Raw genomic sequence first — 27,500 nt, 5'->3', positions numbered from 1 at the left:
GTGCAGAGAGAAGGAGCAAAGACGGATGGTGTGATACAGCGCACGCACGCGCGTTGTTTTCGGTGTGTATTTGGAATGGGTTAAGCAATTTTCCAGCCCGGAAACCAACAGTGTTAAAAGAAGCGTTTGTTGGGTATGCTTCCCATAGCAACTGTTGAGCGACAATTGCGAGCGAACACGTGCAATCATAGTCAACGCAACACGTTTGAATAATGTAGGTGAGAGTTAAATGTACATTTATATGTTGCTTATTGCTACAAGTAGCTTTTAGGCGGAAAGAGACTGTTGTTTTGTTTTTGCTTACACCACACCTAGACTAAAATTGAAATCGTTAAGTCTACATGAATTACGCACCACGTGTGATAAGTCTAATGCAAATCTGCCGTATCATTAGTCAACAAGGAGTAAAAACAAGCACAAGTAAGCTAAATTTACTTTAACAATCGGAGTAATCGGATCGAAAAAAGCAGACGCATAATTCAATTGTTACTGAAAAAATAAGAATGCGCGGTAGTGGAATGTTTCCTTCATTGGATTCTCAGTTTTGAAAGATATAGAATGATAAATGAACATCTTTGCGTTATTAGAGCTTATTGTTTTCTTCTTACTAGTAGTGATGTTGCTATGCAACATGACTGATTTGTTCACAACATATTTAATAGCCTAAACTAGAGATTGTTGCCATGGGATTAGACACTGGACGTGAACATAATGACACAAGAAATGGTGCTACAACTAAACAGATATGCCGATGTAAATGATAATAATATAGTTACCTTGTAAGAGATTGGACTTCGATGGTTCCTCGGATGAACTCTGGAATATACGACCTGTATCGGATGGATACAACGAGGGGTGTGTGAAAAAGGGGCATACCATTTATGTTATTAGCGCCATTCAAATAAATACTCACTCATATCCATATCCGAGCCTTCGATTTCAATGTTGTCTTGTGCCATATCCTCATCCTCTTCCTTCTCTTCGATATTTTCCGCAACCAACTGATAGCTCTCTGTCAGGAACATGCGTGATTAACAAAATAACAATAAATTAATGTAAATTACCACAAAAAAAAAACTCACTGGTCTTTTTTCTTTTGATAAACAATTTTAACATGATTTACAATTTAAGCAAGATCATAAAATTAAATCTAAATAAGTTCCAATCTCTTCGATTTCAATAATTTCTTACTACTGCTTATTATCTTCAGTATAATGTATTGTACAATTTCCGAAAAACAAAAACCACACAAGAGAATAAAACGATACTTTACCTTGCATGAATGCGTTGTTATTTCCAGCGCTGCTAGCCATCGCCTCATCGACACCGATAAATTCCGGCATTTCAATCTTCATCGAAGAACCCGATTGTTGAGCCGCTTCCGCGTAAGTTTCGACTGCAATTGTGAAGAAGAAAGATAAATTACGCCCGAGCCGGACACACCACTCCTGCGCTGATTGTGTACCTGTAACTTGCTGGTCCTCCTGTTGCATTTGTCGGTGCTCCTGCGTGTTTTGTTGGCTGGCCTGTACAACTTTGACGTCAGTTAACGTGTAGGTTTCCTGTTCATATATTTCGCCATCGCTGGTCGACGGACCCGTCGGGGTAGCTGTCATAGTGACCGTCGTCGTAGCTGGCACCGTGACGGTACTAGCTGGCTGTGACGTTGTTACTATCTGTTGTAGCTTAAACTTTTTCTTTTTATTCTGCACGACACTATCGACAACATCTTGCAATGTAGTAGCCTGCGTTGTTTGTACCGTCTGTTGTTGAGATTGTTGTTGAGTCTGGACTTGCAGCTGTTGTGTTTGCTGTTGTGATTGCTGGATAACTTGGGGGAGCTGTTGTACTTGTACCTGTACTTGCTGCGGTTGTTGCTGTGTTTGGGCCTGCTGCTGGTGTTGTTGCGATGTTTGTACCTGTATTTTGGTGAGCGTTGCCTGCTGCGTCTGTTGCGTCAGTGGAACGGATATCGAGGATGTGCTGGGTGTCAATGCTGGCATCTCTGGCGGGACTGTCTTGACTATGGCCTTGCTGATAATGGGCGTAGTCTGTAATTGCGCTTGTACCAGCTTAGGTTGATGGACGATGGTAGAGTTTGAGGGAAGGGTTAGGTATATTGACTCGCCCGTAGCAAGCGACTTCTCCAGCACGTTCGTGGGCTGCGTCTGCAGGAGCTGCTGAGCTATCGAACTGGACGATCCCACCGTACCCGCCTGCTGCGTTTGTCGGGTGTCGCTCGAATTGTCCGTGAGACCACGTATAGCCAGCATTTCGGCAGTGTGCAGAAACGAAGGCAACTGATCCTGCCCAATGCTCACCTCTCCCTGGTACATAAATTCGACGATTGACATTAGGTCGGTGTAGCGCACGTTCTTGAAGATAATGACTGGATGTTGGCAGGGATTCTCCTTGAACACATCCTTAAAGTAAGGGCTGCAGGCGGACAGCAACATCTTGTGGGCACGTATTTTGCGACCCTCGCAGCACAGCGTCACATCGACGAAGTCCTCTTCGTACCGCAGGGCATCGAACGCAGTGGCTATGTAGTGCGTATAATTATTCCACCGCAGCGAAAACTGCTGCGCCGGCATATTCTGTATGTTCGTCATTTTGGTCCCCCTCACGGAGGGTGGGTAGCTTGGGTCACGCTGGCCTTCCTTGTCTTCCCCGAAATTGGAGCTTCTAATTGTTCGGCAGGAGTGACCGCTGTTTGAGGTTGGAGTGCGTCACTCTCGCAGCGCCAAATACGCCGACCGTCTGCAGGGTCCGATGCAGGAATTTCCTACCGCTACACAAACACAGTTTTTAAAGTAAAACACCAACAATATTGCACTACAGGTCACAGCTAAGATTTGTTCACACAGAAAGTTATGCTGGTGGTTTCGATCAGCGCATTTTTCAGCGATTGTACTTCTTCAAAGATGGCGTCGTGCTATCAAACCAAACCAAGCCAGCGCACAAGGGGTAGCGTCATTAGGCGAACAAGGAACCACCGTACACACGCTTCCTCCACATGCTCCTTTTTATACCGAGCACTACCAGAACTCCACTGGCATGTCTCATCGTTTAGATAAAGACGCCCTTTGGCCCCATTTCACGAAATTTAAACTATTCTTTTCTATTGATGCAAGAGCGAACTGGATTGGGAGGGAAAAACTGCTGTAAGCGATTTTGCCTTCGTTGACAACTGACACTGGCGTCGGGTTGTTAGCAAAGTGTGTATAAGAACCAGGTGAAGTCATGGCACTTCGCTCACCGCCATATCAGCTTTTGGCTATGCAACAGTGGCTGTCAAATACATGTTTACCAAATCAACTGAAAGCGTTATTGGTGATACGAAGGAAAACCTGGAAATTTGCAAAAACTTGAACCTTCGAAACGGATTTCTTACTCCTCAAAGCGAAAACAGCATCTCTGTTTGCAACCAAGAGGTTTCAATATCTGTCAAAATGTCTCATTCATTTTTCAAATCTTCGCGAAGGATTATGTTCGGGATGATTTCACCTAGTTCCTAAACACACTTTGGTTTCCGTGCGCGTACTCATTAATTATCTGTAAATGATATTGCAAAAACCCCAATAATAACATCTGCTATTAACATCTTGCTTGATGAAAACCCACGATTAGCAACCCTTCCCACTCGAGTGCCTTTCTTTTTGACATGATCAACTTTAAATTGTAAATTATATGGAGAGGAACAGAGGAGGACTGTATACGCTACATTGTTGGGTACAATTTTCAAAAATATTTCACACACCTCTGCCCACCTCTGGGTTTTCCGGGGACGAGCAATCTGATGAAACACAACAAACGATCGTTTTCTCTTTTTTTTTACCACACGAATACAACAGGTAAACCAAACATCGCATATTTCTTTTGCGTTTTATTGTGCGGGGGAAAGTTTCTTTTTTCCCATACGCCCATTCACTCAATGCATACGTTTAGAATTTAATCGATGATGAAATTTGTTCCAAGTAAAATTAGTTTAACCCCTAAATCAAAGATAAAAACAAAGAATGTAGGATTTTAGTTCACCTTACTCATTAGATCCTGTTCTATGGCTCCTAAACGTAAGAATTCGGCTGAATTCTTAAGCCATCGTTCTAATGATGACATGATGACTGACGTTATTTTAGCAACAAGTGCTTCTAGCCGATTCTGCCACCACTAAATTGAAATCAAGATTATTTGGACGCGTAAAACCAGTTTTTATGCCGTCCCAGCCTTCTTCTACCGTATACTCGCCGCTCCGTATACGATTATAGACCTCTTGGGTGATCAGGGCAAACGCTTCGCGTACGTTCAATCCAGATCGGGCGGAGGTTTCAACGAAGATGAGACCGTGATGTTCGGCGAATGTCCGCGCTTCCTCGAGGCTGACCTCGCGCTGTTGAGCACCGCTCGTCACTAGATCAAGCTTGCATCCTACTAGAGCGAAAACCGGACGATGTGGTTCTATATGCCGTTTAGCCTCCATCATCCACAGAGGAATGTGTTCGAAGCTCGCGTGATTGGTTACGTCGTACACTAACAATACGCCAACCGAGTTGCGGTAATATGATTTCGTTATCGAGCGGAATCGTTCCTGGCCGGCAGTGTCCCATAGCTGAAGTTTGATCCGGGTACCATCGTTTACTTCAATCAAGTGAGCAAAGAAATCCACTCCCACCGTTGGATCCGAGAGCTGTGAAGAAGGAACAAGAAATGGATCAATGACATGTTGAAATCATTGCTGTATCGTTTTAATTTAATTGCACAATGAGCAAAAATAGAGAACTTAGAAAAACGAAAAAATAGAGAGATGAATTTGAATAAGCTTTTAACATACCTCAGCGAATTTTCCATCGGTGAAATGCTTCAGCAAAGACGATTTTCCAACTGTACTGTCTCCGATCAGTATGTGCCGAAACTGATAATCGAACATGTGTTCCACCATGTTCGAGGCAGTTTGGCTCACTGGAATGATTGTTTACTGCCCTGCGCTTTAGCAATAACAATATAGAAATGGAAAATAAAATAAAAATAGAGTAATGCTATCGGTACAAAGGATGGTAGAAACGTTATTGTTTAAGATCTCGCACATATAAAAGATGCCGTTAGACCAATGTAAGCATAGAATCTTATCACTTACAGTCGAGTGCTGAGTGACTATCTCACACGGTTTCTACTGGTTGATAGTGTTTTTTTACATCCTTCCTTCCCTATTTCTCCCCTCAATTTTGTACGGAACCTTCGCGGTTCTCTGTGTTTTTCAACAACACAAAAGCCCCTTATTGGTTTTGGCTCACAACACACAAGCAAAATACAGTGGTGTTATTCGCTTCTCTGTGCGTCCAACGTACAGGGCTCCTGCACGCAGAGCTACGTTGTCTATACTACGCATCATCCAATCTGTGTAGGGCTTAAGAGGATTGCACTCAGCAAAACCCCGAAAATCACATAAGCATATGTAGAACGACGAATGCTCATCCTCATCTCATGTCTTATTTATTCAAAATCAGTACCACATAGATAATCCCGGCAAATTGATAACATTCTCACCGTTACGGTTAGTGTTGTCCGCGATAGAACACATAGCAATTTTTATCTGATTCACACGATCGATTCACTTGTATTCTTTGGCAGTGATTGCTCGCGATACATTTACGTTATGTTGGTAGCACTGACCGATTGTTATTGTGGTACGGCGTCTCGTAAACACAGCTCATGAAACAGCACTTTGTGCTCTTAATTCTGTCTTGCGAGGCTTAAAGTAACCATGATTGTGAAAATAAGTGTACCGTAATCTTGTTATCTTGCAGGCGATGCACGAAGAAAATTGGTTGCGTCAGGAAGGAGCAACTGTCAGTGACTAACAGAGACTTGCTAAACATCCGATAAGCAACAACACGCCTGTGACGGCTGTGAATTGAAAATTGTAGTTGTCAGGGACGGGGTCCACGACAGTGCAACAGCACGACAGTGCCTGCCAAAGCTAGCGAATCAACTCATTTTCCAAGGTACCAACCGACGAGCCAAATAATTGGTTACTTCGGTGTGTAAACCAGTAAGGGGATAACTGTCGTCTACGGAAAATTAGGGTAAAACAAAGCAATGCCTACATCTTTATCAACATGCATACTTTCAGTGGTTTGTAATAAAGATATAAGTGGCCATTAAATCGTCAGAAACTTAAAAATATCTTGAAGGGGGCTAGAGAGAAGTAAACGTAGTTATTGCGTACCCTTCTACACCCTCCCCCTCTCAGTGAGATAAAATAAACCTCAAAAATTATGCAATTTTTTTAGAGATTTAGATTTATGTTTGTTACTCATTTTAGATCAAATGCATATTTCTTTAGATCTTCATGACGGTGCAATATGGGCTAAATAAATGCTAAAAAGCATGTAATCACCTTAGGGCGATAGCCATATGTTTATTTATTGGAATATTTCATTCATAAACCCGGTAAAAACCAATAGATACGCTATTAACTCCTAATGTTAATCTCATTTGCTGCTAAAAGTATGCAATTTTTCACATTTGACTTTCACTAACAAAATGAGCCGTTTTGTACAAGTTGCGTACAACTTGTTTGTGTGGCTTGTTAGTTACTTGTTTTTTTTTTCCACCAAAAACGATGAATAACATTTGAAAAGTTCTTTTGGTTCGGCCACCCAGCATCCCAATCGAGACAGCGATGAACTGCGGTACAGAGCGAGCATTCGATTGCCCTATGTGGTCTCAAACACACCAACCATGCGAAATATGATTCCGTGCAGCAAGCAGCAAGGATAGCCGACTGCCTCGTTCTATCTGCTGTACCATCGCACGTTCGCTCAATTGAACAGACCGGAGCCTGACAAAGCGTCCTCTGGTAAAGCGCGGGGCTCTTTGCTGGACCAAACTGAGCCACGTGTCGGGCAGTTCGGAATGCGCTGGTAAGCGAAAGCGCTGGCTCCCATTGTATCGGTGCTGGCAATTCCAGCGCCCACTGCCATCCTGGCATCGAGCGCATGCGATGCGAATGTCGATAAAGCGAGTTTGGACGCTGGCCGTACAGGACACGAGTACAGAACACACGATACATGATAATTACCTCATGGAATCGGTTTTGACAGTACAATGATCGGTGCGATGTGGACGGCGGTACTTAACGGACGGTCGAGGATTTGCTTCGAGGATGGTATGGCTTTTGAGGTCAGGGGAAGCATTTTGGTAGTGGTTGGGTGAGGGAGCAATCATTGAATTCCGCCGATTTAATTAAGTACACCGGCGGCGGCGGCGGCGGCGGCGGCGGCGGCGAACGCTCCGTGAGAGAACAGCCAGGATGGATGGAAAAATCCGGCCATGATTTCGTGATTGGCAGCTCGCGCCATTTTGCGCGCCCGAATTCCAACCTCCAATGGCTGACGGGACGGACAGACGTGCGTTCCATGCCCTCGGCGCCCTTGCATCTGGGCATGTAGAACGGTGCGCAGCCACTGATTTGCCTTTGCTGATCGATAATAAGGTGTTGCCCAACGGACGGACGGTAAGCAATGTCAAAACATTGGGCTTAAAGTAAACACACACCGCGAACAGCGGAAATGATTTGTTGTGCACTGGGACGTTACACTGATTGCTGGTCGCGTTCCGATGGGCCGAAGATCGTATGATGTTGGGTACCGCGCCCCCTACCCGCCGTGCCCATGTTCCATTCTAGCTAGAAGCATCTATCGACGCGCGATAACGAACGGGCCCCCGGTCCATCCGGTCGCCCGTTGTTGGCCGTTGTGCTACTAGTGTGCCCAATAAAAAACAGGACCCGGTACTCAATTTATTAGTGCTAACGATTCATAATGATAGCCTCACCCTGTTTTTTTTTTCGATCTTGCGCTCGAATAAAGCGCCCCAAAAATTATTAAAAATACTGTCAATGTTCCTTTCACTGTTAAAAGACGTATGCCGTTTGAATTTTGAAAAAATATTAAAAATTGTGGATTTGGGAGCCAAACGAACCCAAAAATGAGGTGTTTCATAATGATAGCCTGATGCTACAAAAAAATTAAATTAAGATGGAAAACAGTTCATTAGGCTATCAATGTTATTTTATTTACAATCAGCAACTCCTCCGCTACTATTACGCTGGAAATGCGGTGTTGGCATGCTTACAGCGAGCATGAAAAATGTTGCAGTGCGCAAGGAGATCGCCAAGCACTCTTATTAGCTACTTCCAGCTGCTGCTATGGTATGCTACAATATCAAGAACAATGTTTAACTGTGTGGAATTCATTCATTGTGACCTTGGTTTCTATTACACAACGAGAGTTGTTGGGTATTGCAGTAAAAAGGCTCATAATTTTCACAGTCAATAAATGCCATTGCCAAAACAGAAGAGCCTCTAACTCCTCTTTAATGCAAAAAAATAGCGCAAATTTGCGAAATGGCACCAAAGCAGATAAGAACAATCACAGTGCTGCGCCGAACTCGCCCCCCCCCCCCCAATTGAACTCAATTCCCGGAATCGACTCGGGGATCGCGTACCTGTGAAGCGGCCAAACCTGCTGTGGGTAGGCTGGCCTTGATCATGTGCGAACTGAAAAATGGCGTCTTGCTATAAATTCAATGTTTGATACTGTTTTGGGGAGTTCATTCATTGTGACCTTGGCTCTACTAAAGCAACGGGAGTGAGGTGGCAGCAGCAGCAGGTAGGCCGCCACGAAAACGTAAACAAAGTCGTAAGCTAAAACAAAACAATCAACATCGGCGGCGAATGGCGTACCAAAGCAGAAGAACGGTAGCTGCTGCGCTGAAACTATCCCCCCCCCCTCCCTGAAATTCCCGGAATCGATCTGGGTCGGAGACGACTCGGGGCTCGGAATCGACTCCGTTTTGTTTTTTGCAGGCGTGGAATCGGAGTGGAATTCGTGGTCACTAGTGGTCACCATCAACGCCCACTGACAAGGCTTACGCACAACAAATCAAAAGTCTGCGGTGTTCAATTATCAAACCATCAATTAACAACTAGAAACCTTCCTAATAAAGATTGGGTTATTCAGATTCAGGTGTTGGGCCACAAACGCGTCCGAACTCGACGCTTATCGTTTGTACCAGCGACTGGCGATGGTTTTCCGTGACTTTTTCGTCAAAAACTCCAGTCATACCGTTCCAAATCTAAATCGCTTTCACCTGATTTGTCATAATTTGGCTTTTAGCTATTAAAAAAGCTCAAAAGATCGCTTCGCTGGGACACCGTTTTGCAAAGATAGAGCCGATTGAAACCGCTGCGAAACAGGAGCTGAAGGCCATCCCGAAAGACGATTTTTTCGAGTGTTTCCGAAACGGTGAAAGGAATGAAATTGATTTGGAGGAATAAAGCAGGAACTTAAATAAAAGAACGCCGAAAATCCTTTTATTTATTTGGCACAGCAGAAGTACTGATGATGCGCACTCTCCTCTCGGACGAATGAGATGCCCAATTTCCAACGGCAATTGCTTTGGAGTGAGGAAATGAGTTGCCACTGATACCTGTTTGATATGTTTGCGTCCAGCTGCCGCCGAAACTATAAATAGGATGCTAAAATAGACATAGAAAGAGAGAGAGAGAGAGAGAGAGCCTTGCGCCACGCGAATGGTTACGGGAGCAGAACCCGATTGCTTCTTGAGCGGATGCAAAACAAAAAACGAGCTCTCGCCGGCTTCGACATCGATCCGTGCGGGCTCTCCCCGCAAGTGGCATCGCGATCGCGTGATCGCTCGCTTGCAGGAAATCATCATGCTGGCACGCTTGAAACGAGTGGGGGCACACTATCAGTGCGGCGATTCGGTGAGATAGTCAGTCCGGTTCAGGCTGGCCTGGCTCCGCTCCGCCTGTTCTGTTGATGGATGATTTATAACAAATCGTTTCCCTTTCTGCCCTGCCCGGTCTGGCGCTATACGCTTGCCGCTGGGCCGCCCCCCCCCCCCCCCCCCAAGAACCTGATGAATGTTTGTGATTGTATTCGGTGTTTGGTGTTTTTTTTTTCTTCTTTTTCGTGTGCTCTCTCCGCCCTAAGTATAGCCGCCATGCCATGCCATGCAATGTGGGGATGCAATGCGGCGCCGATAACAAGGGAGTTTTTTTTTTAATAGGCTCAACAGAGGCCAGCGATCACCGCGGCTTATCGGCGCGTTCTAAGCGACCGCCGGGAAACGTCTAGGCCGATCGATTACCGCCCCGCACCGGCATTCTCGTCTCACGATGCTCTCTCTCACTCTCTGTTATCACCACCACGTCCGTCATGTTACCGTTTTTTTTGGGCAGCCTTTGGCAGGCTGCTAAGAACAACGACGTAGCGCCTGGCTAGCGGTCTCAGTCTATGCTTGTGCACGGCGCACGCCGCACTACGCTTGCGTTCGTGCATTCCTTGACTTTTCTCGACAAAGTCTGCAAAGTGAGAAACTTCTCTTTCAAAAGGGAACGTGCCTGTGTGTTAGTGGGAATAGTGGCAGGGCTGAAGGATATCAACAAATCAAACGGGATCTAAAAAAAAAGCCTTTCTAGAACACGGTCACGTACGTTGTCGCATCATGCAAAAGTCAAAGCGCCAGCGACTTGGACATCGTGCCCGAACTGTCCTGTACACGTTGGTTGGTAAGTTGGAATGCGTAGGATCGCCTTCAAGCGAACTTCAATCAACTACACTGTGCGAAATTAAAGCACCACCCAGTTTTTTTGCTTATAAAAAGACGAATAATTGAGTTAGAACTGTGTGCTTTTGCCAACATGTGCTAAAAACAGATACGGATTTAACTAGCATGAGTTTGTTTGGTTTGGTTTAGCCGTTTTGGAGAACATCCAAGAAAACTAAAAAAAAGGGTGCGAAATTAAAAAAAGCGCCACCTAATGTTAAATTCAAATTTTGCACTCATCTGAAAGAACTTAGTTTCGGTTTTCAGAACTATGAAAGTGGAGCCTAAGTACGTACAATTGGCAGTGAAATCAGTTTTGTTTTGTCTTGTGATTTAGCCACTATGAGTCCATCAGACAGTCTAACATTCTACGAAAAGGTAACAATCACAACCTACCATGCCGCATGAGCTTCTCTAATCGAAAAATGGTTCAAATACTTCATCAAGCACACACAGCTGATGGAAAAATGCTGAAAAATAGCGATAATCTTCATCCCATCGAGAATCGTGGGGAGAAAAGTGGGGTTTTTTTCTAAGGATAAATGGACAATGCTACAGATTTGAGTGAATGAGAAAAGATCAACATCATAAATCCGCGCAAAATTAGATCTGACAGTGACTACACGTCCACGTGCACGTTGAATGTCCCATTTTTCGATTTTTGGCAGATTTTTGAAGTTCAAAAAGTGATGCTTTTTATCATTTTGCCTAATAACACGATTTTTGGCGATTTGTTTAAAAAAAAATGTTTCAACTATTTTAGTGATATCTTGGCGGGATTCTGGCCTGGAAAAGAGTGTACAGATTAGCTGTTAAAAATCTCAAATCGATCGGCCCAGCAGTTTTTACGGTACGATGGAAACAGACACTAAGTAGCGAGCTGCATGGGGCCTTTGTATGAAACGCGGCGCTTCAAAAATCTGTATCTTTGTCAGTTTTTCCTCGATTGATCCAAAACTTTTACAAAATACTGTTGAAAGGATCAGCTTTCAGGGAAAAAAAATGTTAAAAACATATGTCACAAATGAAAAATTTAACACCGAAGTCCCCCCGTAAAGAACGACAAAAGTGCAGTTTGAGCATTATGTACACATGTGAGAGATACTTTCGAATCATCACTGATGGGTCAGGACTTTGTTTTTCAACAAAGATTAATGCTGCAACTCTTCACTCACAACGCACGAAACGTGGTTTTCTGATAAAAAATACAGAAGTTATCGCGTGGTCAACCCGTTTTCCGGTTCGGAATCACATAGAAAACCGTTCGGTATATGCTATTACACGTCGTGCTTATGGAAACAGAAAGCAGTTCTGGGTGCGCTGGGTGAGCAAATCGGTTAGCTAACGCATGAAACCCTGACTTTGTTTGTCTCGAACCAGTGATTTAATTGCTGCAATCGCATTTAATTGCAATTAGCTGTTAAATAGAAATCAGTTTAGTTGATGAACAAGTAGCCAAAAACATAAGTGGTGCTTTTTTTTTTTTATTTCGCCCCCCTTTTTTTGGGTTTTCTTGGGATTTCATGGGTTTTCCCATTCCAAACAAAAAAAAAAAAACGACTAAACCAAACAAAACCAAACCCATGCTAGTTAAATCCGTAACCTTGGTTTTCAGCACATGTAGCCGTGGGCATTAGATTGAAGCTTAATTGTTCGTCTTTTGATAAGCCACAAAAAACTGGGTGGTGCTATTGTGAATTTTCGTTGCCCACCGTTGCACCTAAACACCTGCAAATAAACCTGTGCTGCTTTCCAGTGTCACTCAGCTACGTCGGTGCGGGCGCGATGGTAGGCTGGAGTGGCAGCGGTCTACACCACAGCCCCCCGGGCGAGCCGGACCAGCTGACGAACGGGACCATCTCGCTGATAGCGATCCCGGCCGCCGTCCTCACCGTAACGGCCTGCCTCGTCCACCGCTGGTACCGCTGGATCGGCACCAAGGGCTTCCTGCTGGCGGCCGGACTGCTCGGTGTCTGTTCGGCCACCCTCGAAGCGCTGGCCACCACGTTCTGGTGGGCCAGTGCGTCACGCATTCTAGCCGGGATAGCGGCCGGCATTACGTTCACCCTCGTGCCCGGTTACGTGGCCGATTTCGATGGTGACGGCGGTGGCGGCGGCGGCACGGAGCCGAACAGCGGGTTACTGCGGGTGCTGGTGGACGAGCTGGTGGCGGCCGCTTTCCCGCTCGGTGTACTGCTTCGTTTTCTCGTCGGTAAGACCGTCGACCGCCAACGCCAACCGTGCGAGAAACCGTTCCGTTCCGATCCGCTGTTTTTTTTTTGTTGTTGTTCTTCTTCATCCTCCTCCTTCATTCCCCTTTCTTCCCGCAGTGCTGCTTCCCGTGCCGAGCGGGCTCAACGCTGGCGCCGCCCTGTGCGGGACCGTATCGGCGCTCGTCTTCTTCCTCACCGGCCTGTTGCTGCCCGAATCCCCCCGCTACCTGTGCGCCACCGGGCAGGTGGAGCGGGCAGCGGTGGCCCTCGAGCGTACGTACCCGTCGGCGGATCAGCCAACCGGCCGCCAATCGATGGACGGTGTGATCGCCCGCTGGCAGCTACCGGCCGCACTCGGCCACCGGCCACCCGGACTCCTCGGGGCCGTCGTACGCCAGGGGAATCTGATGCTGCTCGTACCACTGCTGGCCCTGTTTGCGTTCCAGGCGTCCGTCGGTGCCGTACCGCTGCTGTTCTACCTGCACGACGTGCTGTACCAGCTCGGTATCGGTAACGGGGCCGGCGGGCCCTCGGCCGGAACGGTTGCCGCCGGACTGGCCGCCATCTTTACCTTCACCGGACCGCTGGTTAGCTGGTTGGCCCGGCACCGGCACCGGTCCGGTACGTATCCCCATCGGACGCTGCTGCTCGGCACCACGGTGCTGATGGCACTGACGATGCTGGCGCTCGGGTGGCACTGTCACGTACGCGGGACCCACTCGCACCTGCCGAACCACTTTGTGGCCGGCCAGCCATCCGGTTCGATCGTGGCGCTGGCACTGTTCTACGCCTGTCACGCGATCGGCTTCCAGCGGGTACCGTGGGCGTTGCTGGAGGCGGAAGTGCAACCGGATCTGCGGTTCCCGGTGAGGACGCTGGCCACCGTCATCAGCTGGGCGATGGTGTACCTGACGGTGCGCCTGTTCCCCATTCTGCTCCGTACGATCGGTATCGGGTGGCTGTTCTGGAATGTGGCCCTGGTGGCGCTGTTTGCCGTTGCCGTACTCATTCTAACGTTGCCCCGGGATCATTACGCCGGCCACCGGAAGCTGGGCAGTGATCGGTCGTCCACGGGGTCGTCCAGCACGGCCGGCTACTGTCCACGGCCGTGCGCTCACTGTGCGGTGTGTAGCGTTGGCGTGGTGCCGAGTGTTGTGCTGCCCGTTGCCACCAACCAGCCCGCCGGAGTGTAGTGCCACCACCATCAGTTCGGCCAACGCAGAGTGCGAATGTAGTTGTTTTCTCTTCTTTTCTTTTCTTTCCCACCACCGCACGACACGACAGTTGAGCATCTAAGTGAGTGAGTGAGTGGAGTTTTATTCCGCCGGGCGTAGCTACGACTAGAACGAACAAAAAACAAAAAAAAAAAAAGAAAAAAAGAAAAAAGATCGAGATCGCCTCGACCCTCCAAGCGACATAATGAAGAGACCCACAAAACAATCGCGCCATCAGCGCCACCAAAGGGGGCGAAGTAAATGAATGAACTGTGATTAGTGGTGGTTGTTGCCGAGTCCGAAGCGAAACCAATAATAACCAACCGAAAAGCGCAGCACAATCACCACCACCACCACCACGGTCGAATGGCGTACTGGCGTAATTGTTACAGACTGACCCCAAAGCGAGCAGGACTTGCTGGCGGGGTGCCGGGGTGTGGAAAACAAAACAAAAAAAAAAAAAACAACGAGACGCAGCAAAGACCGAAAATAGGGCAAGAAGAAATACCGGTCCCCTCTATTCTTTGTACACTTTCGTCTCCTCTATCATGCTAATAAATACGGCGCAGTCCGTAAGATATCAGCAAACAAAAAAAGGATTTTCGGTATGAAATCAATGCTCCAATACCAATTTATAATCTCTGTGCTGCAATGGCAGCTTGCCAAGGTGGGCCAGAACTTAATGGGGAACTTTGTGAAAAGGTAGAGCGATCTTTTCCAGACATTCTTCTTTGCACAAACCACCCGTTCATGGACCTACCCGTGAAGAAAACTTTCGTTTTCCAACCACAACTGCAGATCGCTTGCACAAATGAGCAGTTTACGAGCGATTTTATCTGCGTAAATGAACGTAAACCATCCTATCCTGTATCCTTTTTAAATTGGCTAAAGTCAAATTTGTCTCCTGGTTTTCTGCCAAAAAAAGGCAGTTTTACGTGGGTTTTCTCTCCAGTCAAATTGAGTTTGCATCGGCGATAACTTTTGAAGGTAAATGTTCGATTTTAACGGTTTTTTTTTTCTATCACTAAAAGAAAAGACTGAGAACTTTCAAAAGACACCAACAGAGTAGCAAAGCGACCACTAGAAGCGCTACAGTGGAAGGGAGAATGCGGCCAAATATTAAGGGGGACTTCGCTATTTTTATATCAAAACAAGGATCATTTTTGACGATTTTTTGTGACGTAGTCATTCAACTTTATTCTTTCAAATAAATAGCATATTACACTACATCTTTTGAAGATTATTTCGTTCGATTTTGGGGAAGATTTAATAAAAACTTCAGCCATGGCATCAATTTTAAAATGGCGTGTCTTCGAAAAGATACTTTTTACGGTGCCCATCGTAGCTGCGTGATGGGTCATCAAAGAAGTACAAATCGATACTCGTTTAAAAGATTATAAGTTTATCCAGGTAGCCTCGTTGAGCTTTTGTCGAATTTCCTAATTTTCGATTGTTGGCAGATTTTTGAAGATGAAAAAGTGATGCTTCTTATCATTTTGCCTAATAACACGATTATTGGCGATTTGTTTAAAAAAAATGTATCAATCATTTATATAAAATCTCGACATGGCAAAGAGTGTACAGATTATGTGTTTAAAGTGTCGAATCAACCGGCGCTGTAGTTTTTACGGTACTGGATGGGAACCGATTCAAAGTAGCGAGCTGCATGGAACCTTTGTGTGAATCGCGGATTTTCAAAAATCTGTAAGATGGCCAGCTTTGCTTCGAATTATCCAAAACTTTTACACAGTGCTCTTGAAAGGATCAGCATTCAGGGGAAAAATGTTAAAAATATGTGTCGCAAAACAAAGTTAAATACCGAAGCCCTTAAGTGTTCCATGCTGTAGTTTTCTATCACACAAGACACAAATGAAAGCAAAGCAAAGCAGCATACCAGCGTTTGGTGGATTCATGTTTTTTATTCGATTCTTTTTGATGATCTAATGATGTTCGTCTCTTTCCCCCCCCCCCCCCCCGCCTACCCCGCTCCCCCCGCGTGTTTCCATTCAATGACGGCCTCTTCGTCCCTGACTGTACACTGCACTGCACCATTCTTGGCCACTCGGCCTTCGGTTTTGGCTGCATGGTCGGCTGATGTCTTTTGTTGCTTCCGTTTCCCTTCCATTTCCTGTCTCACCTGCCATTCCTCTCTTTCTTTCTATCTGTTTTTTGCATCCCCCGTTGCATCCCGAACCGCTTCGATACAATTCTGGTCGCCAATTGAGAGGATAGGTTAGATTAGTAGCGAGATTTCGCGGACATGATCGCAGTTCCTGTTTGTGTCCTTGGCTCGATCGCGAGCCCGATCAGAGTGTTGCTCTCTGCTCGAGTAGCGAGGAAGAAAGAGTGAATGAGAGTGTATGTGTTTGTGTGCGTGCGAAAACAAAAACCGAAAACCAAAACAAAGGAACCAACCAGTTCATACACCCACGTGCACACTAACAAACACACACACACACACACACTGGTAAGTCGAGTAATTAGATAGCAGAAGGATTGTCCTTATTTTGCGTTTATGTTTCTGTTGTTTTTTTTTTCGCCTTGCAATACAGTTTTGTATAATAATAAAGAGCAAACCGCCAGGAAGCGGGGCCGCGACACGCGAAATCTTTTCGTTTTCCTTCCGTTCTGTTCCCTTTCCGTTCCTTTTGGTTTTGTTTATATTGAATTATTTGTTTTGCTTAGTTTCTATATTGTACACCCAGTTCTCACTCCTACCGCGCTCCATCGCGCTGAGTACACCGACTGATCGCAGTTCTTGGGCCACTATGTGTAAGCTCATAACTTGTGAGTTTTTTTTTTTATCTTCTTTTGTGTTTTGTATTTCCTAATTTCATTTTATCGAGTGGAAGGAGGAGGATCAAGAGATGGAACCAACACCTTTACTGTTCCAGTGAGATTGCGAGTGAAATGGGTTTAATGTTATAACTCTCACCATTTTCCCCTTCTCTCCTCCCTCCGTACTCCCTTTCTCTTGCTAACGGTAATGATTTCTACATATCGATCTGATACTAAAAGGTTTATAGCTACTGATGACCGTGATGATCGCTTGCGTACACCCTAACACTGCAGTACTGAGTTCCCGTATTTACCATTAACACGCTTACAGCCTACGGTCTTACTCTGCTACTCATCAAAGCGGAATAACGATAACAAACACTCCAACGGTGTATTTAAGCCTAAAAACCAGTGGACATCAACTTGCCTTGTCGATTCCACCCTCACCCCGTTACTCTGGTGGCTCCGTTTGAGGACGCTGAAAGCTGTACTGGAATCCTCGACCCTCAACCGCCTCCACCGCGCTTCCATTTCCACCCTCGTTACCTTTTTCCCCCGTCGGTCTCGGTTCATACTGAAGGTAATAGGTTGAAAACCCCATGATTAACCCCTCCTCTTACTGTGCACACACCCACCCACCCACAAACCCCACCCCCCGCCCCCCCCCCACCGGAACTGAACGCAGTTTTTCCACCGCATTGAAACTCAAAAACGTAAATTAAAGCATTAGAGAAACGGGAATCGAGAGGAAACGATGAAAGGGGGGGGGGGGGGGGGGGGCGAAATAAGTTGAAAATTACAATCAAACAGCTAGTGTTTAATTAGAATACAGCCCCCGCCCCCTTTCCTCCCTTTATGATAAATTTATTTACAAAGTTTTGGCCCTGGTAAAATGGTGCGCCCCAGCACGGTACACACGGTAAGAGGAGGGGATAACAGTGGGCGGGGGGGGGGGGGGGGTTTCTCTCTCTCTTTTCTTAGCAGGAATCGGTCGCGAGCTGGGCCTGCCACTTACGCGTCGCGCCTTCATTCGGCTACTGGACGTTGCCTGCATAACTAGACATTAAGAACAGTTTTTGTTTTTAGTAAGCGTAGTTGTACTAATCATTTTTGTTTTGTTTTGTTTTGTTTTTGTCGATATCGTTCTGATTTATTCTTCTCCACTCCCGTGTATGCAGCAGCAGCAGCTGCGGTTGTTCACATCAATAAATTGTGCGGTATCTTAAGGATGCTGAAAGTCTTTCAAATTTACCGGAGGTTCTCGGCCGTCAACATCAAAGCCTCAATTTGACTAGAAACCATCATTTGCTTACAGTTTTAGATATTCGTTTTATATAATCGTATATATGTTTCATTATACAGTGACGGAAAAAGCAATACGACCACTTCAACGCTGAGTTAAACAATCTTCGAGGATTCGAGAAGCGACACTATGTGGCAAGTGTTGGTATGTCTTGTACTAAATGTGCTTTTAACGGAAATTGTTTCATTCATTTAGGAATTGTACTGATTTTTTTTTTAGCAAAGCACCTTCTAACTCAATAAATCAACTTCAAACTTCAATAAAAAAAGTTTCATGTTAGTGTTTCACTTGTTACGATGTGCAGCAACCTAGGGAACTTCAAGTGAATAACAGTAATGAAGAAAAAGAAATATTTTTTTTTAATTTAGGGGCTTTCTTTTTTTTTACCGTAATTTGGAAACCAAGTACAATCGTGTGTGTGCTTGTTAACTAGGGTGCACGGTACTAAATATCAGCGGAAGGGTGTTCAAACGTTGTCGCTGACCTCACTGAACAGGCACAAACATTTGTTCTTTACTGTTCAAAATCAGATAGGGTGCGCTATCAGGAAGTATCCCTTTTTTAAAGTTGAAAAACTCTGTCATTTTTCAGTCGATTTTGACAAATAGGACAGTTTCTGAAACTACAGTCTATGCCATTTTGGTAATGCATCACTTTACGTTAAAAGAACGGACTGAAATTGTCACACTTTACATTGAAAATAATCGGTCAATAGTGAAACGTGCAATGGATGATGAATAAATGGTGGTTTCCTCCTTTGCATATGACGGCGCTGGGCTTTGTTTTCTGTGGTTCTATTTGAGAAATAAGGTTTATGCCAAGAAAACGAAGACTATGACAAACAACTTAGAGCCAATATTGGAGCTGCATTGAATTTGCCAAAATAACTCTCTAAATGTAGTCAAATGTAGGCACAATACATGGCATAGAATAGCCTAAATAAAACTGGTTTATTTATTAAAATCGGCTGAAAAATGACAGAGTAACTCAACTTTAAAAAAGGAATACATCCTGGGGACGCTCAACTCAAGAGACACTTTAATGTTGATGATTCAGTTCATGGTTGCTAGAGACCTAAAAATTAGACTGCGGCCTGCTATGCTAAAGAGAGTGCAGAAAATAATGACGAGTGTTAAGAGCTACGCTACTAAATACTGAAATACAAATACTACGGTGTTGCTAAACATTGTCTTTGCCCAGCATTGGGGCGTCCCTGTTTTGATTAGCGCTCAAGTATAGACCTAAAAAACTATTGTTGGTCGGATAAAGTAATACAAACACTATTTACTTTATTACTAATTTTATATCACAACTTCATTGCGCTACTGTTACGAGGAAACTAGGCGTAAATCAAACTGAATGCTGTCTACAATACATGGTCTGTCGCAAAGTAACCGGGACTTTTTCCACAGAAACATTTCTGGTGTTACCCAGCTTAATGGGGGAATTTTTGTTTGAAAGGTAAACCTCTTAAAGGCTTTCACTCAAAATTTCATTTCATTTGGTCTATTCGATGCAAAGCTATTGAATTAAAATGAAAGTATGTGTGGGTTGTCGGTAAAGAAATGAAAATTCAACAAAAAACCAACACAGAAGTTTAGCTTTTAAACTCGGTAAAACGCTTACACAGTTGATGCAAAAAGTGGTAATGGTAATGATTGTATATCCCGTGGTAGAGCTTATGAGTGGAATACGCGTTGGTAAACCAATCGTCCAGATTTCAACGACGACATTCATGTCGACCAAGCCAAGATCATGATTACGCCTTGGAAAATCGAAAAGAAAGTGCGGTATTTTCTCAAAAATCACCAAACAACCGGGCCAAACAATGCTTTTACCGGATATTACCGTGGGCGCATTTTACAAAGAATATCGTGAACAAAGGGAGTTGGCGCATGTTGCGCCGATAATGCGCTGTCTCATCGATCCATGCTCAGCACTTTTTTTTTTTTTTTTTTTTTTTTTTTTTTAACAAAAACTGCATTTAATCGAAAAATCCTTCCCCGTAATCACCTGATATGGTACCCAGTGACTCTTAAGTATTCAGTAAGCTTCATTTGTGGATGAAAGAAAACCGTTATGCTGACATTTTCAGGCCCGTTCAGAACCCAAAAACATACTGTCACTTTCGGTGCCATAACTTTGCTTCCAGTGGACCAAATGCCATGAAATTTGGACTGAACGTGCCTAAAAGATGCAGCTTTCAAACAAAAATACCCACAGTAAGATAGCGCTACCAGAAGTTTTCTTATTGAAAAAGTCCTGATTACTTTGCGACAGACCGTGTGCTATGAAATGATGCACACAGCAATGCGTTGAGGTGGTATTATTGATTTTTCAGTTACTGCACAATCAAGAAATATATATATATATATATAAACTGTACTTTATATATATAAATATATATGTACACATACATAGCAGAAAAGGTTTATTGTATGGGAAAAGTGAGGATACACTTATTACACGCGTTTCGGTTTTTGTTGTGTTATTGCCGTATTGCCGAGCCGCTATCCCCCCCCCCCCCCCCCCCCCCTCTGACTCTGCTCTAGACACAAACCACAACAAACCCCCTACTCACTCAGCACTCACGAATGCTGCCGGTGCAGCCCTTTGGGGAAGTGTCTTCATATAATGTCGCGTGTCTGGCTCTCACTTACTGGTCGGCTGATGGGCCACGCCGGCGTCCGCCGTCGTGTTTTGTTAACTAGATGCCTTCCGCAAAACGCAAAATAAAAAAACAAAAAACAAAAAACAAAAAAAAAAGAATGGAGAATGTGTCTCCGCTTTCCCGGTTGCACGCTACTGTTGATCACAAAAGTGCAATAGGGAAGCGAGCGCCCCGGTAAGATCAGATGACCGGGCGACGGCCGGGCAACCGGGCGGATTCGGGGCGACCAGCCAGCGGATGACCGTCCATGACCAGCGGATGGCAGATGTCGTACACGTTTGGGACGCGCACCGTCACCGTGCCCGTGGTGATGGTTGGCGACATGGCACCCGTGTGCTCGAGCTCGTGCTCGATCGGGGCGGCCACGCTGCTGCTAGCCGGGTGCGAATCCACGGTCACCGTCGGCCGCACCGCCCCGGACCCGACGCTCGCCGTCACCGCGGTGTTGCGCGTCACCTGCACGATCGTGGCACACGGCGAAGAACTACGGCGGAATTCTTCCCCCCGGTGGCTCACGATCGCGGTACCGCCACCGCACGCAGCACCACCCGGCACCGATCCGGCGTGGCTCGCACTAGAGCTGAGGCTGGGCGCGTACGACGACGTGCGTCATCTCGAGTCGGACAGCTCGCCGGCCACCGGATCACTGTCCTCGCCCAGCGATTGTGCGGCCGCACTCGGTGAAATGCTCGGTGTCCGGGCGTAGCCACCGTGGCCACCGCGCACCTGCGACATGTCCGAACCGCGCCGACTCCCAACCGCTCCGCCCCGGTGGCCGTAGCCGGTGCCGACGCAGAAACACCGGCAGATGATGCGCTGGAACGCGAAGCGAAAGTCTTTGGAGAAGAGGGCGTAGATCATCGGGTTGATCGCCGAGTTGCAGTACCCGATCCAGAAGACGACCGAGAACAGCAGCTCGTTGATGCAGTCGCCGCAGAACGGGCGCACCAGGTACATGGTGAAGAACGGGAGCCAGCACAGCACGAACAGACCGACGATGATGGCGAGCGTTTTGGCCGCTTTCGTCTCCATCCGGAAGCGCTTCACCTGTGCCTTGATGTTGCGCTTGCCCATCCGTTTGCTGGAGCGCGGCGACAGCAGGCTACCGCCACGTTCGCGCTGCTGTTCCGACACCGTGAGGTACTGGGAGGAACCGATACCATGCTGGTGCTGCTGGTGCTGGTCCCGGGACGAGCGGCGGAGCAGCTGGGAGGCATTGCTATCGCGCCCGTTCGCGGACGAGTAGTGGACGGCGTACAGCTTCGGTGCAGCAGCCGCAGCAGCTTGGTGATGCAGTTTGGTGGTCACAGAGCCGGCCGGGTTGCCGGAGGCTGTGTAGCTCGATACACTGGTGGTTACTGATGCCGCTGCCGCCGCTGCTGCTGCCGCTGCTACCGGTGCGCTCCCGGGTGAACCGTGGGATGCTTCGACCAGCCCACCCGACTCACTGTCCTGCGCGACATTCTCCGTCGAGGCGTACGATACGGAGATCTTGATCTTCTCGTGATAGCCGGCCGCATGCGTCACTACGTGGCTCACGGTGGACTTGCTGCGGGTGGAGTAGCGCGACAGGTGCTCGGGCGACGCACTGCCGAGGCTGGTGGTGGTACTGTGCGTGCTGCCGTTGCTGTGTGGCGACTCGTGGTGGGCGGTGGACGGTGCGCTTGTTGAGCCGCGGCCCCGGTGTATCCGCAACGTTAGCCGGTTGTCGTCGAAGCGATTGCCCATGCCTTACAGACAAATACGTGCGCGTGTGTGTGCGCGCGCGCGCACGCACAACATGTTCAGGCGCAGGTGAGCGTCAAAAAAACATTAAAGGAGTTGGTTAGGGCAGATGAGGTAGATGGGGCGGGGGAATGGGGAATGTACGGATGATGTACGGAACAAAGAAGAAGAAACAAGTTTAGTATCCATTTTTTTGTTAACAGTACAGGGCGATGCGATGGCACACCGCCGATTTCAGTACAAACGCAAACGACAGGTGACGGAACTGAACGGAAAAGCGGAGTGACACGCAAAAATGAAGCAGATGATGTACTTTTTTTAGCATGGGTGAAGAGCGAGTGGTTGTAGAGCGAGAAAAGCAAGAGAGAGAGAGAGAGAGAGGGAGAGAGAGAGAGAGAGAGAAAACGATGATGGTTGACGGCTGCAGAAGAACGAAAAACACAAAAGGCAAAAGCTAAAGCGTAAGCGCACGGCGCACGGCTACCTTCCTTGCGGCCCGGACCCGCAGCTTAAGAGGGGGAGGCGTTGGATTTTTTTCTTCTGTTCGCTGTGACACACACACACACATTTTTAACACTTCTCCCTGAATGTGTTGTGTCATTTGGGTCAATCGCAGAGAAACTGACAAAGTGATAGACTCCGAAGAGAAAGCCGAAGAATCGAATGCAGATTTTTGAAAACAACAGAGTGTTGTCTCCCGAAAACCAACGTTTTTTTTAGTTGATTTGAATTTTTTAACACATCATCTGTACACTTTTTGCAAGGTAACCTAGTCGAGATTTCATGAAAATTGTTGATACTTAAAAAAAAAAACGCCGAAAATCGCTGCTAATAGGCAAAATGATTAAAAGCATCCCTTTTTCAACTTCAAAAATCTGCCAAAAATCGAAGAATATCAACAACAAGTCGACGGGGCTACCTAGATAAACTTATGATCTTTCAAACGAGTATCGATTTGCATTTCTCTGATGACCCGTCACGCAGCTACGATGGGCACTACTGTGTTTGGTGCGCATCAAAAGACTTGGCCCTTAAGATTTAAGCGACGAACCCCGGTTTGTGATCATTGTGATCACTATTTCAACTTGAAAAATCTGGCCAAAAATCGAAAAATAGGAAATTCAAACGAAACTCAACGGCGCTACCTGAATAAACTTATAATCTATCAAAAGAATATCGATGTGTATTTTTCTGATGACGCATCATGCAGCTACGATGGGCACCGGGAAAAAGTGCCTTTTCGCAGACGCACCTTCATAAATTCGATGCGATGGATGAAGGTTTTTTTTATCAATCTTCTCCAAAATGTAACCAAAAGTATTCTTCAAAAGTTGTAGTTTAATGCGCCGTTCATTTGGAAAAAAGAAAATTGAATGGTAACGTCACATAAAAATCGTCAAAAATGAGCCTTTTTTTTGGGCCAGAAATTACCGAAGCCTCCCCTCCCTGAAACTAACAACAGAGTCCGTGGGCCATTGCAGCACATAATTTAGAGATGCATGGCTGAACCGGCTCAAGGAGAACGAAAAAGCAAACCCAAAAAACTGATCGCCGCGCCAGGGGCGATACGAAATGATTTGCCTCCGTTGCCAAAAAAAAAAAAAACCCGATGAAGGAGGCGCCTGGTGCCCGGTAAAATTGCATTGCAGAGTGCCGGGGTTTTGTAAAAGAAATTTAAATAGCAAATTAGACCCACGTATCGCAAAACTCCACTTAGGTGGTGTGTGTGTGTGTGTGTGTTGTAATGTTTGTAAACAAATGGCCGCGAGTTTGAGACCCCTGGTATAGCAACAGAGCAAAGAGTTATCGTGGCTGCCACCTAGAACCACAACGGTGTCTCGTTTTTAAAGGGTTGTTCGTGTACGCCCAACGATCGATACAATAGTTCCCAATACAAGTATGCCCGGTTTTGTCCACGGGGCGGAATGCTGTAGGTTGTTTGCGTCGCGCGTCTTTACGGTGGTGTAATGGTAGCCTCCCTGTTTTTTTTTGTTTTTTATTATTACATTTTACTAGGCGGAAGGCTCAAAAATCTACGCGAGCCCAAAACAAATTTGCCACTATTCTAGACGGGAGAGTCAGGTGGGACGAAACAATCATACGTTTGCGCTACATATCCGCGTGACATGTCCCCCCCCCCTTCCCCTTTCCTATTTTGGAAATCCCATAATATTGAATCCTTGCGGGGAACTGGTGCGAGTACTGGGAGGATAGATCGGAAAAAAGCAAGGTGTCTTATGTGACATTGATGCCGGGGCACCTCGGTAGAAAATATTTCGACTCATTATGGTCTCCTCCTCTCATTGAGATACACAGACCATAGTTCGCTAGACCACACTGGCACTGGCACTGGGTATTGCAATTGCTGATTGTCTAATGTTATTCTGAGCTGGGTTTGCTTCGGCGAGGCGCAGCCGAACGTTGCAGGTTGCGTAACAGTGAACCAGGCATCCATGTGTAACGCGACCATTTTGCTTTACGCGCATTATGTTACATTCTTGCCAGTTGCATTACTGAATTCCGTGCGAATTCGGGAGCGGAATGGTCGATGCCGCCGGTGGCAGTTTTCGTCGCAAAAAGGGCAACTGCCTACTAGCGTCAGCGATCTAGGAGCAGTTCGGGCATCGACATTCGGGCAGCAAACTGGTGCAGTAACAGGTGCTGCAATAAGACTTTGGCCACAGATGTAGCAGGCGACACACATTTTTTTATCCTTATGATTGTTCGATTACAACCAACGTTAAAAAATATCCTGTAAAATTCTTCAAGTCACTCTGTTTATTAATTACCCCCACGTGATTGACGACGACGAGATTCTTTATAACACTTTTCAAGCCATTTGTGGGCTGTGACGGGATATTTTTCCCCATCAAATAACAATGAATGGGCCATGCGTTGAATCCATGATTTTTTTTTTAACAAAAAGTACCGTCACTTGAACGTCAATAACTTGGGGGTAATTCATAAACAAAATGACTGTAATGTAATGTAAAATGTTCAACAGGATGTTTATGAAGGGTGCTAGTATCGAAAAATCATAAGGATAAAAAAAAAAGGGTCGCCATTTATATTTCAGCCCAAAAGACTTGTTGATCCACTTGTTATTGAAACTCTCTCTCTCTCTCTCTCTTTCTCTATTGTTTACTGCCCCTAGCCGGTAGACTGCCCGAGCTACTGCACTAGAAGCTACCGAACTGATTCCTCCTTCTTCAGCTGATTATTTCCAACCTCAGCTACCTAACCCACGCAACTTCGGTGTCTGGCGGATCGCACTCAGCACTTAACATCTACGCAGAGCCTTTACTGTTCGGGCGCCTTCAAACCGAACCTGAGCGATCTGCTCTAATCGCCCTGTTTGTTCGGTGTCCGTTGCGCTTACACAATGTCACAGTGAGTCACTATCGGCCCTTGGTATCGGCCGTATTGGTAGCGCAATGCATCTTACTCGCTAAGGTTCGAAAGATTGAAATGTTGTGTGTTGAAATCCTGTGTATATACAGGGTGAGGCAAAAAAAAAACGGCAACACAGTTAAAACGCCATATATATTTTTCATTTTTGTTAGGATTTTATTGAATAAAACCAAAAAATGTTGGGAATTTCATTAACTTTCAGAATCAGTTATTTTTTTTTTACGGTATGTTACTTTTTGGAGGAATTATGGTTTTGAGACCGTGAAGAGGCCTTGCTTCGCTTGGCCGCAAGTGATGAAATTCTGAACTTTGTTTTCTTTGATGAGAAACCATTCGTTATCCTGTAGTTTTTAAACGAAAAAAAATATGGGATTTAGTTTCCAGGAAAGTCAGCTGATAATTTACACCCTCCCGGCTGGCCACCACGGCGCATAAACCGGGTTGATAATGGGTTGAGATGCGATAACACGCAATTTTTCACATTACTCGCACATTTTCGTTCGGTGGAACCGATATAAATCAACAAATTAATGTTTCTAAAGCTATTAAAAGGTTCATTGCAGTCCTAGAAATGCAAACAATTCATGCGAAATCCCTAGAGATTCTAAAAGGACTCTGTACCTTCCCTCAGAGCAACCGAGACATGAAATTAGCGTAAAGAAACATTTCACACTTCATTTCCATGTCTCATTGGCTGTCAATTATCTATGGGCGCAAAAAGCGCCGGACTTCTCCGTTTGCGGCATTTTGAAGGGCAAGGTTAGACCCAAAAAAATGACATAGTTTTGAACAGTTTATGCAAACGCTTCTCCAAAGAATGAGCCAAAAAAACCACGAAGCACTCTGCGGGCAACGAGCGATGGTTTCTTCTACCCGTGTCAAGATCATAATTCACCCAAACAGTAACATACCATAAAAAAACTGAACTGATTCTGAAAGTTTATGAAATTCCCGACGTTTTTTGGTTTTACTCAAAAAATTCCAAACAAAAATGAAATATATATATGGCGTTTTAAATGTGTTGCAGTTTTTTTTTTTGCCTCACCCTGTATAATAAATTCTTGAGAATGTTGAGCTCTGCCAGCTCACGACGCCGCTGAGTAGCCGGTGCCGGTTACCAGAAAAGGAAACCATTCAACGGGAGGGGGGGGCTACGTGCCTACTACTACGACAGCAGAATCGTCTGCGTCGCCGGCTCATAACGATGTGACCGAGATGGTCTGCGTTAAGCGGACGCTGGCACTGGCCGGGCCGTTTCCCTGAGATCGCTTCGCCGCCACTTCGGCTTTCGGAAGCCGTTCGTCGGCGATCGCCAGGTCCTGCAGCCGATCGATTCTAGCCGGTGCGTGCGATACCGGTAGCACACCGGTGCGCAGTATGGCCGGTGGCGCAGGCTTGCCCCTGGGGGCCCTGGGTGCTTTGTTCGGTGCGTGCTTTTGCCCACCATCATCCACGTCCACTGGATCGTCGTCCTCGTCACTGACGGTGAGCGGTGTGGCCGCCGGTGCCCTTTTTTTCGCTCCTTGTTGTTGTTGTTGTTGTGGTTGGTT

At 46.1% G+C, this 27,500-nt stretch overlaps 4 protein-coding genes across 14 annotated transcripts in view; 1 reads left to right on the top strand and 3 right to left on the bottom strand.

Moving 5' to 3' along the window:
* The window catches only part of LOC126569579 (broad-complex core protein isoforms 1/2/3/4/5-like), an 8,829-nt gene extending 5,652 nt beyond the window's left edge, over window positions 1–3,177 (bottom strand). For all 5 annotated transcript variants that reach the window (XR_007607906.1, XR_007607882.1, XM_050227196.1 and 2 more), the window contains exons 1-4: window positions 1,466–3,177; window positions 1,274–1,396; window positions 914–1,012; window positions 777–830 (exon numbers count right to left, since the gene is read on the bottom strand). Coding sequence is in view for 3 of the 5 variants with exons in the window: in XM_050227196.1 (XP_050083153.1) it covers window positions 777–830; window positions 914–1,012; window positions 1,274–1,396; window positions 1,466–2,612 (1,423 nt within the window). In the remaining 2 variants the exon portion in view is untranslated. The remainder of the gene's footprint in view (window positions 1–776; window positions 831–913; window positions 1,013–1,273; window positions 1,397–1,465) is intronic.
* A 689-nt stretch (window positions 3,178–3,866) lies between these two features.
* Window positions 3,867–5,871, bottom strand: LOC126581793 (ras-related protein Rab-39B). Of its 5 annotated transcripts, none has more exons than XM_050245699.1 (3): window positions 5,784–5,871; window positions 4,832–4,985; window positions 3,867–4,687 (listed from the first exon to the last, which is right to left on the bottom strand). In XM_050245699.1, the coding sequence occupies exons 2-3, from the start codon at window positions 4,937–4,939 to the stop codon at window positions 4,136–4,138; spliced, it is 660 nt and encodes a 219-aa protein (XP_050101656.1). In that variant the 5' UTR covers window positions 4,940–4,985; window positions 5,784–5,871; the 3' UTR covers window positions 3,867–4,135. The 5 variants fall into 5 exon arrangements, with proteins under 5 accessions (XP_050101656.1, XP_050101639.1, XP_050101646.1 ...); XM_050245682.1 differs by having other exon boundaries at window positions 5,545–5,856; XM_050245689.1 differs by having other exon boundaries at window positions 4,832–4,980; window positions 5,545–5,856.
* A 4,575-nt stretch (window positions 5,872–10,446) lies between these two features.
* Window positions 10,447–15,207, top strand: LOC126572190 (glucose transport protein-like). Its single transcript, XM_050231343.1, has 3 exons — window positions 10,447–10,597; window positions 12,392–12,847; window positions 12,966–15,207. Exons 1-3 carry the CDS (start codon window positions 10,534–10,536, stop codon window positions 14,039–14,041), a joined length of 1,596 nt encoding a protein of 531 aa, XP_050087300.1. The 5' UTR covers window positions 10,447–10,533; the 3' UTR covers window positions 14,042–15,207.
* A 6,192-nt stretch (window positions 15,208–21,399) lies between these two features.
* Window positions 21,400–27,500, bottom strand: part of LOC126572018 (octopamine receptor Oamb-like) — a 52,844-nt gene continuing 46,743 nt past the window's right edge. For 2 of the 3 annotated variants that reach the window (XM_050231129.1, XM_050231050.1), the window contains exon 6: window positions 21,400–22,544. In XM_050231129.1, coding sequence (XP_050087086.1) covers window positions 21,424–22,544 — 1,121 coding nt within the window. In that variant the 3' untranslated portion in view covers window positions 21,400–21,423. Of the gene's footprint in view, window positions 22,545–26,651 lie in introns of those variants that run through there. The other variant, XM_050231211.1, reaches the window with a different exon arrangement.

Source organism: Anopheles aquasalis, chromosome X (assembly GCF_943734665.1).
Source record: "Anopheles aquasalis chromosome X, idAnoAquaMG_Q_19, whole genome shotgun sequence".
NCBI classification, from domain to species: Eukaryota; Metazoa; Arthropoda; class Insecta; order Diptera; family Culicidae; genus Anopheles; species Anopheles aquasalis.
This window is presented reverse-complemented; position numbering and strand designations above follow the sequence as displayed.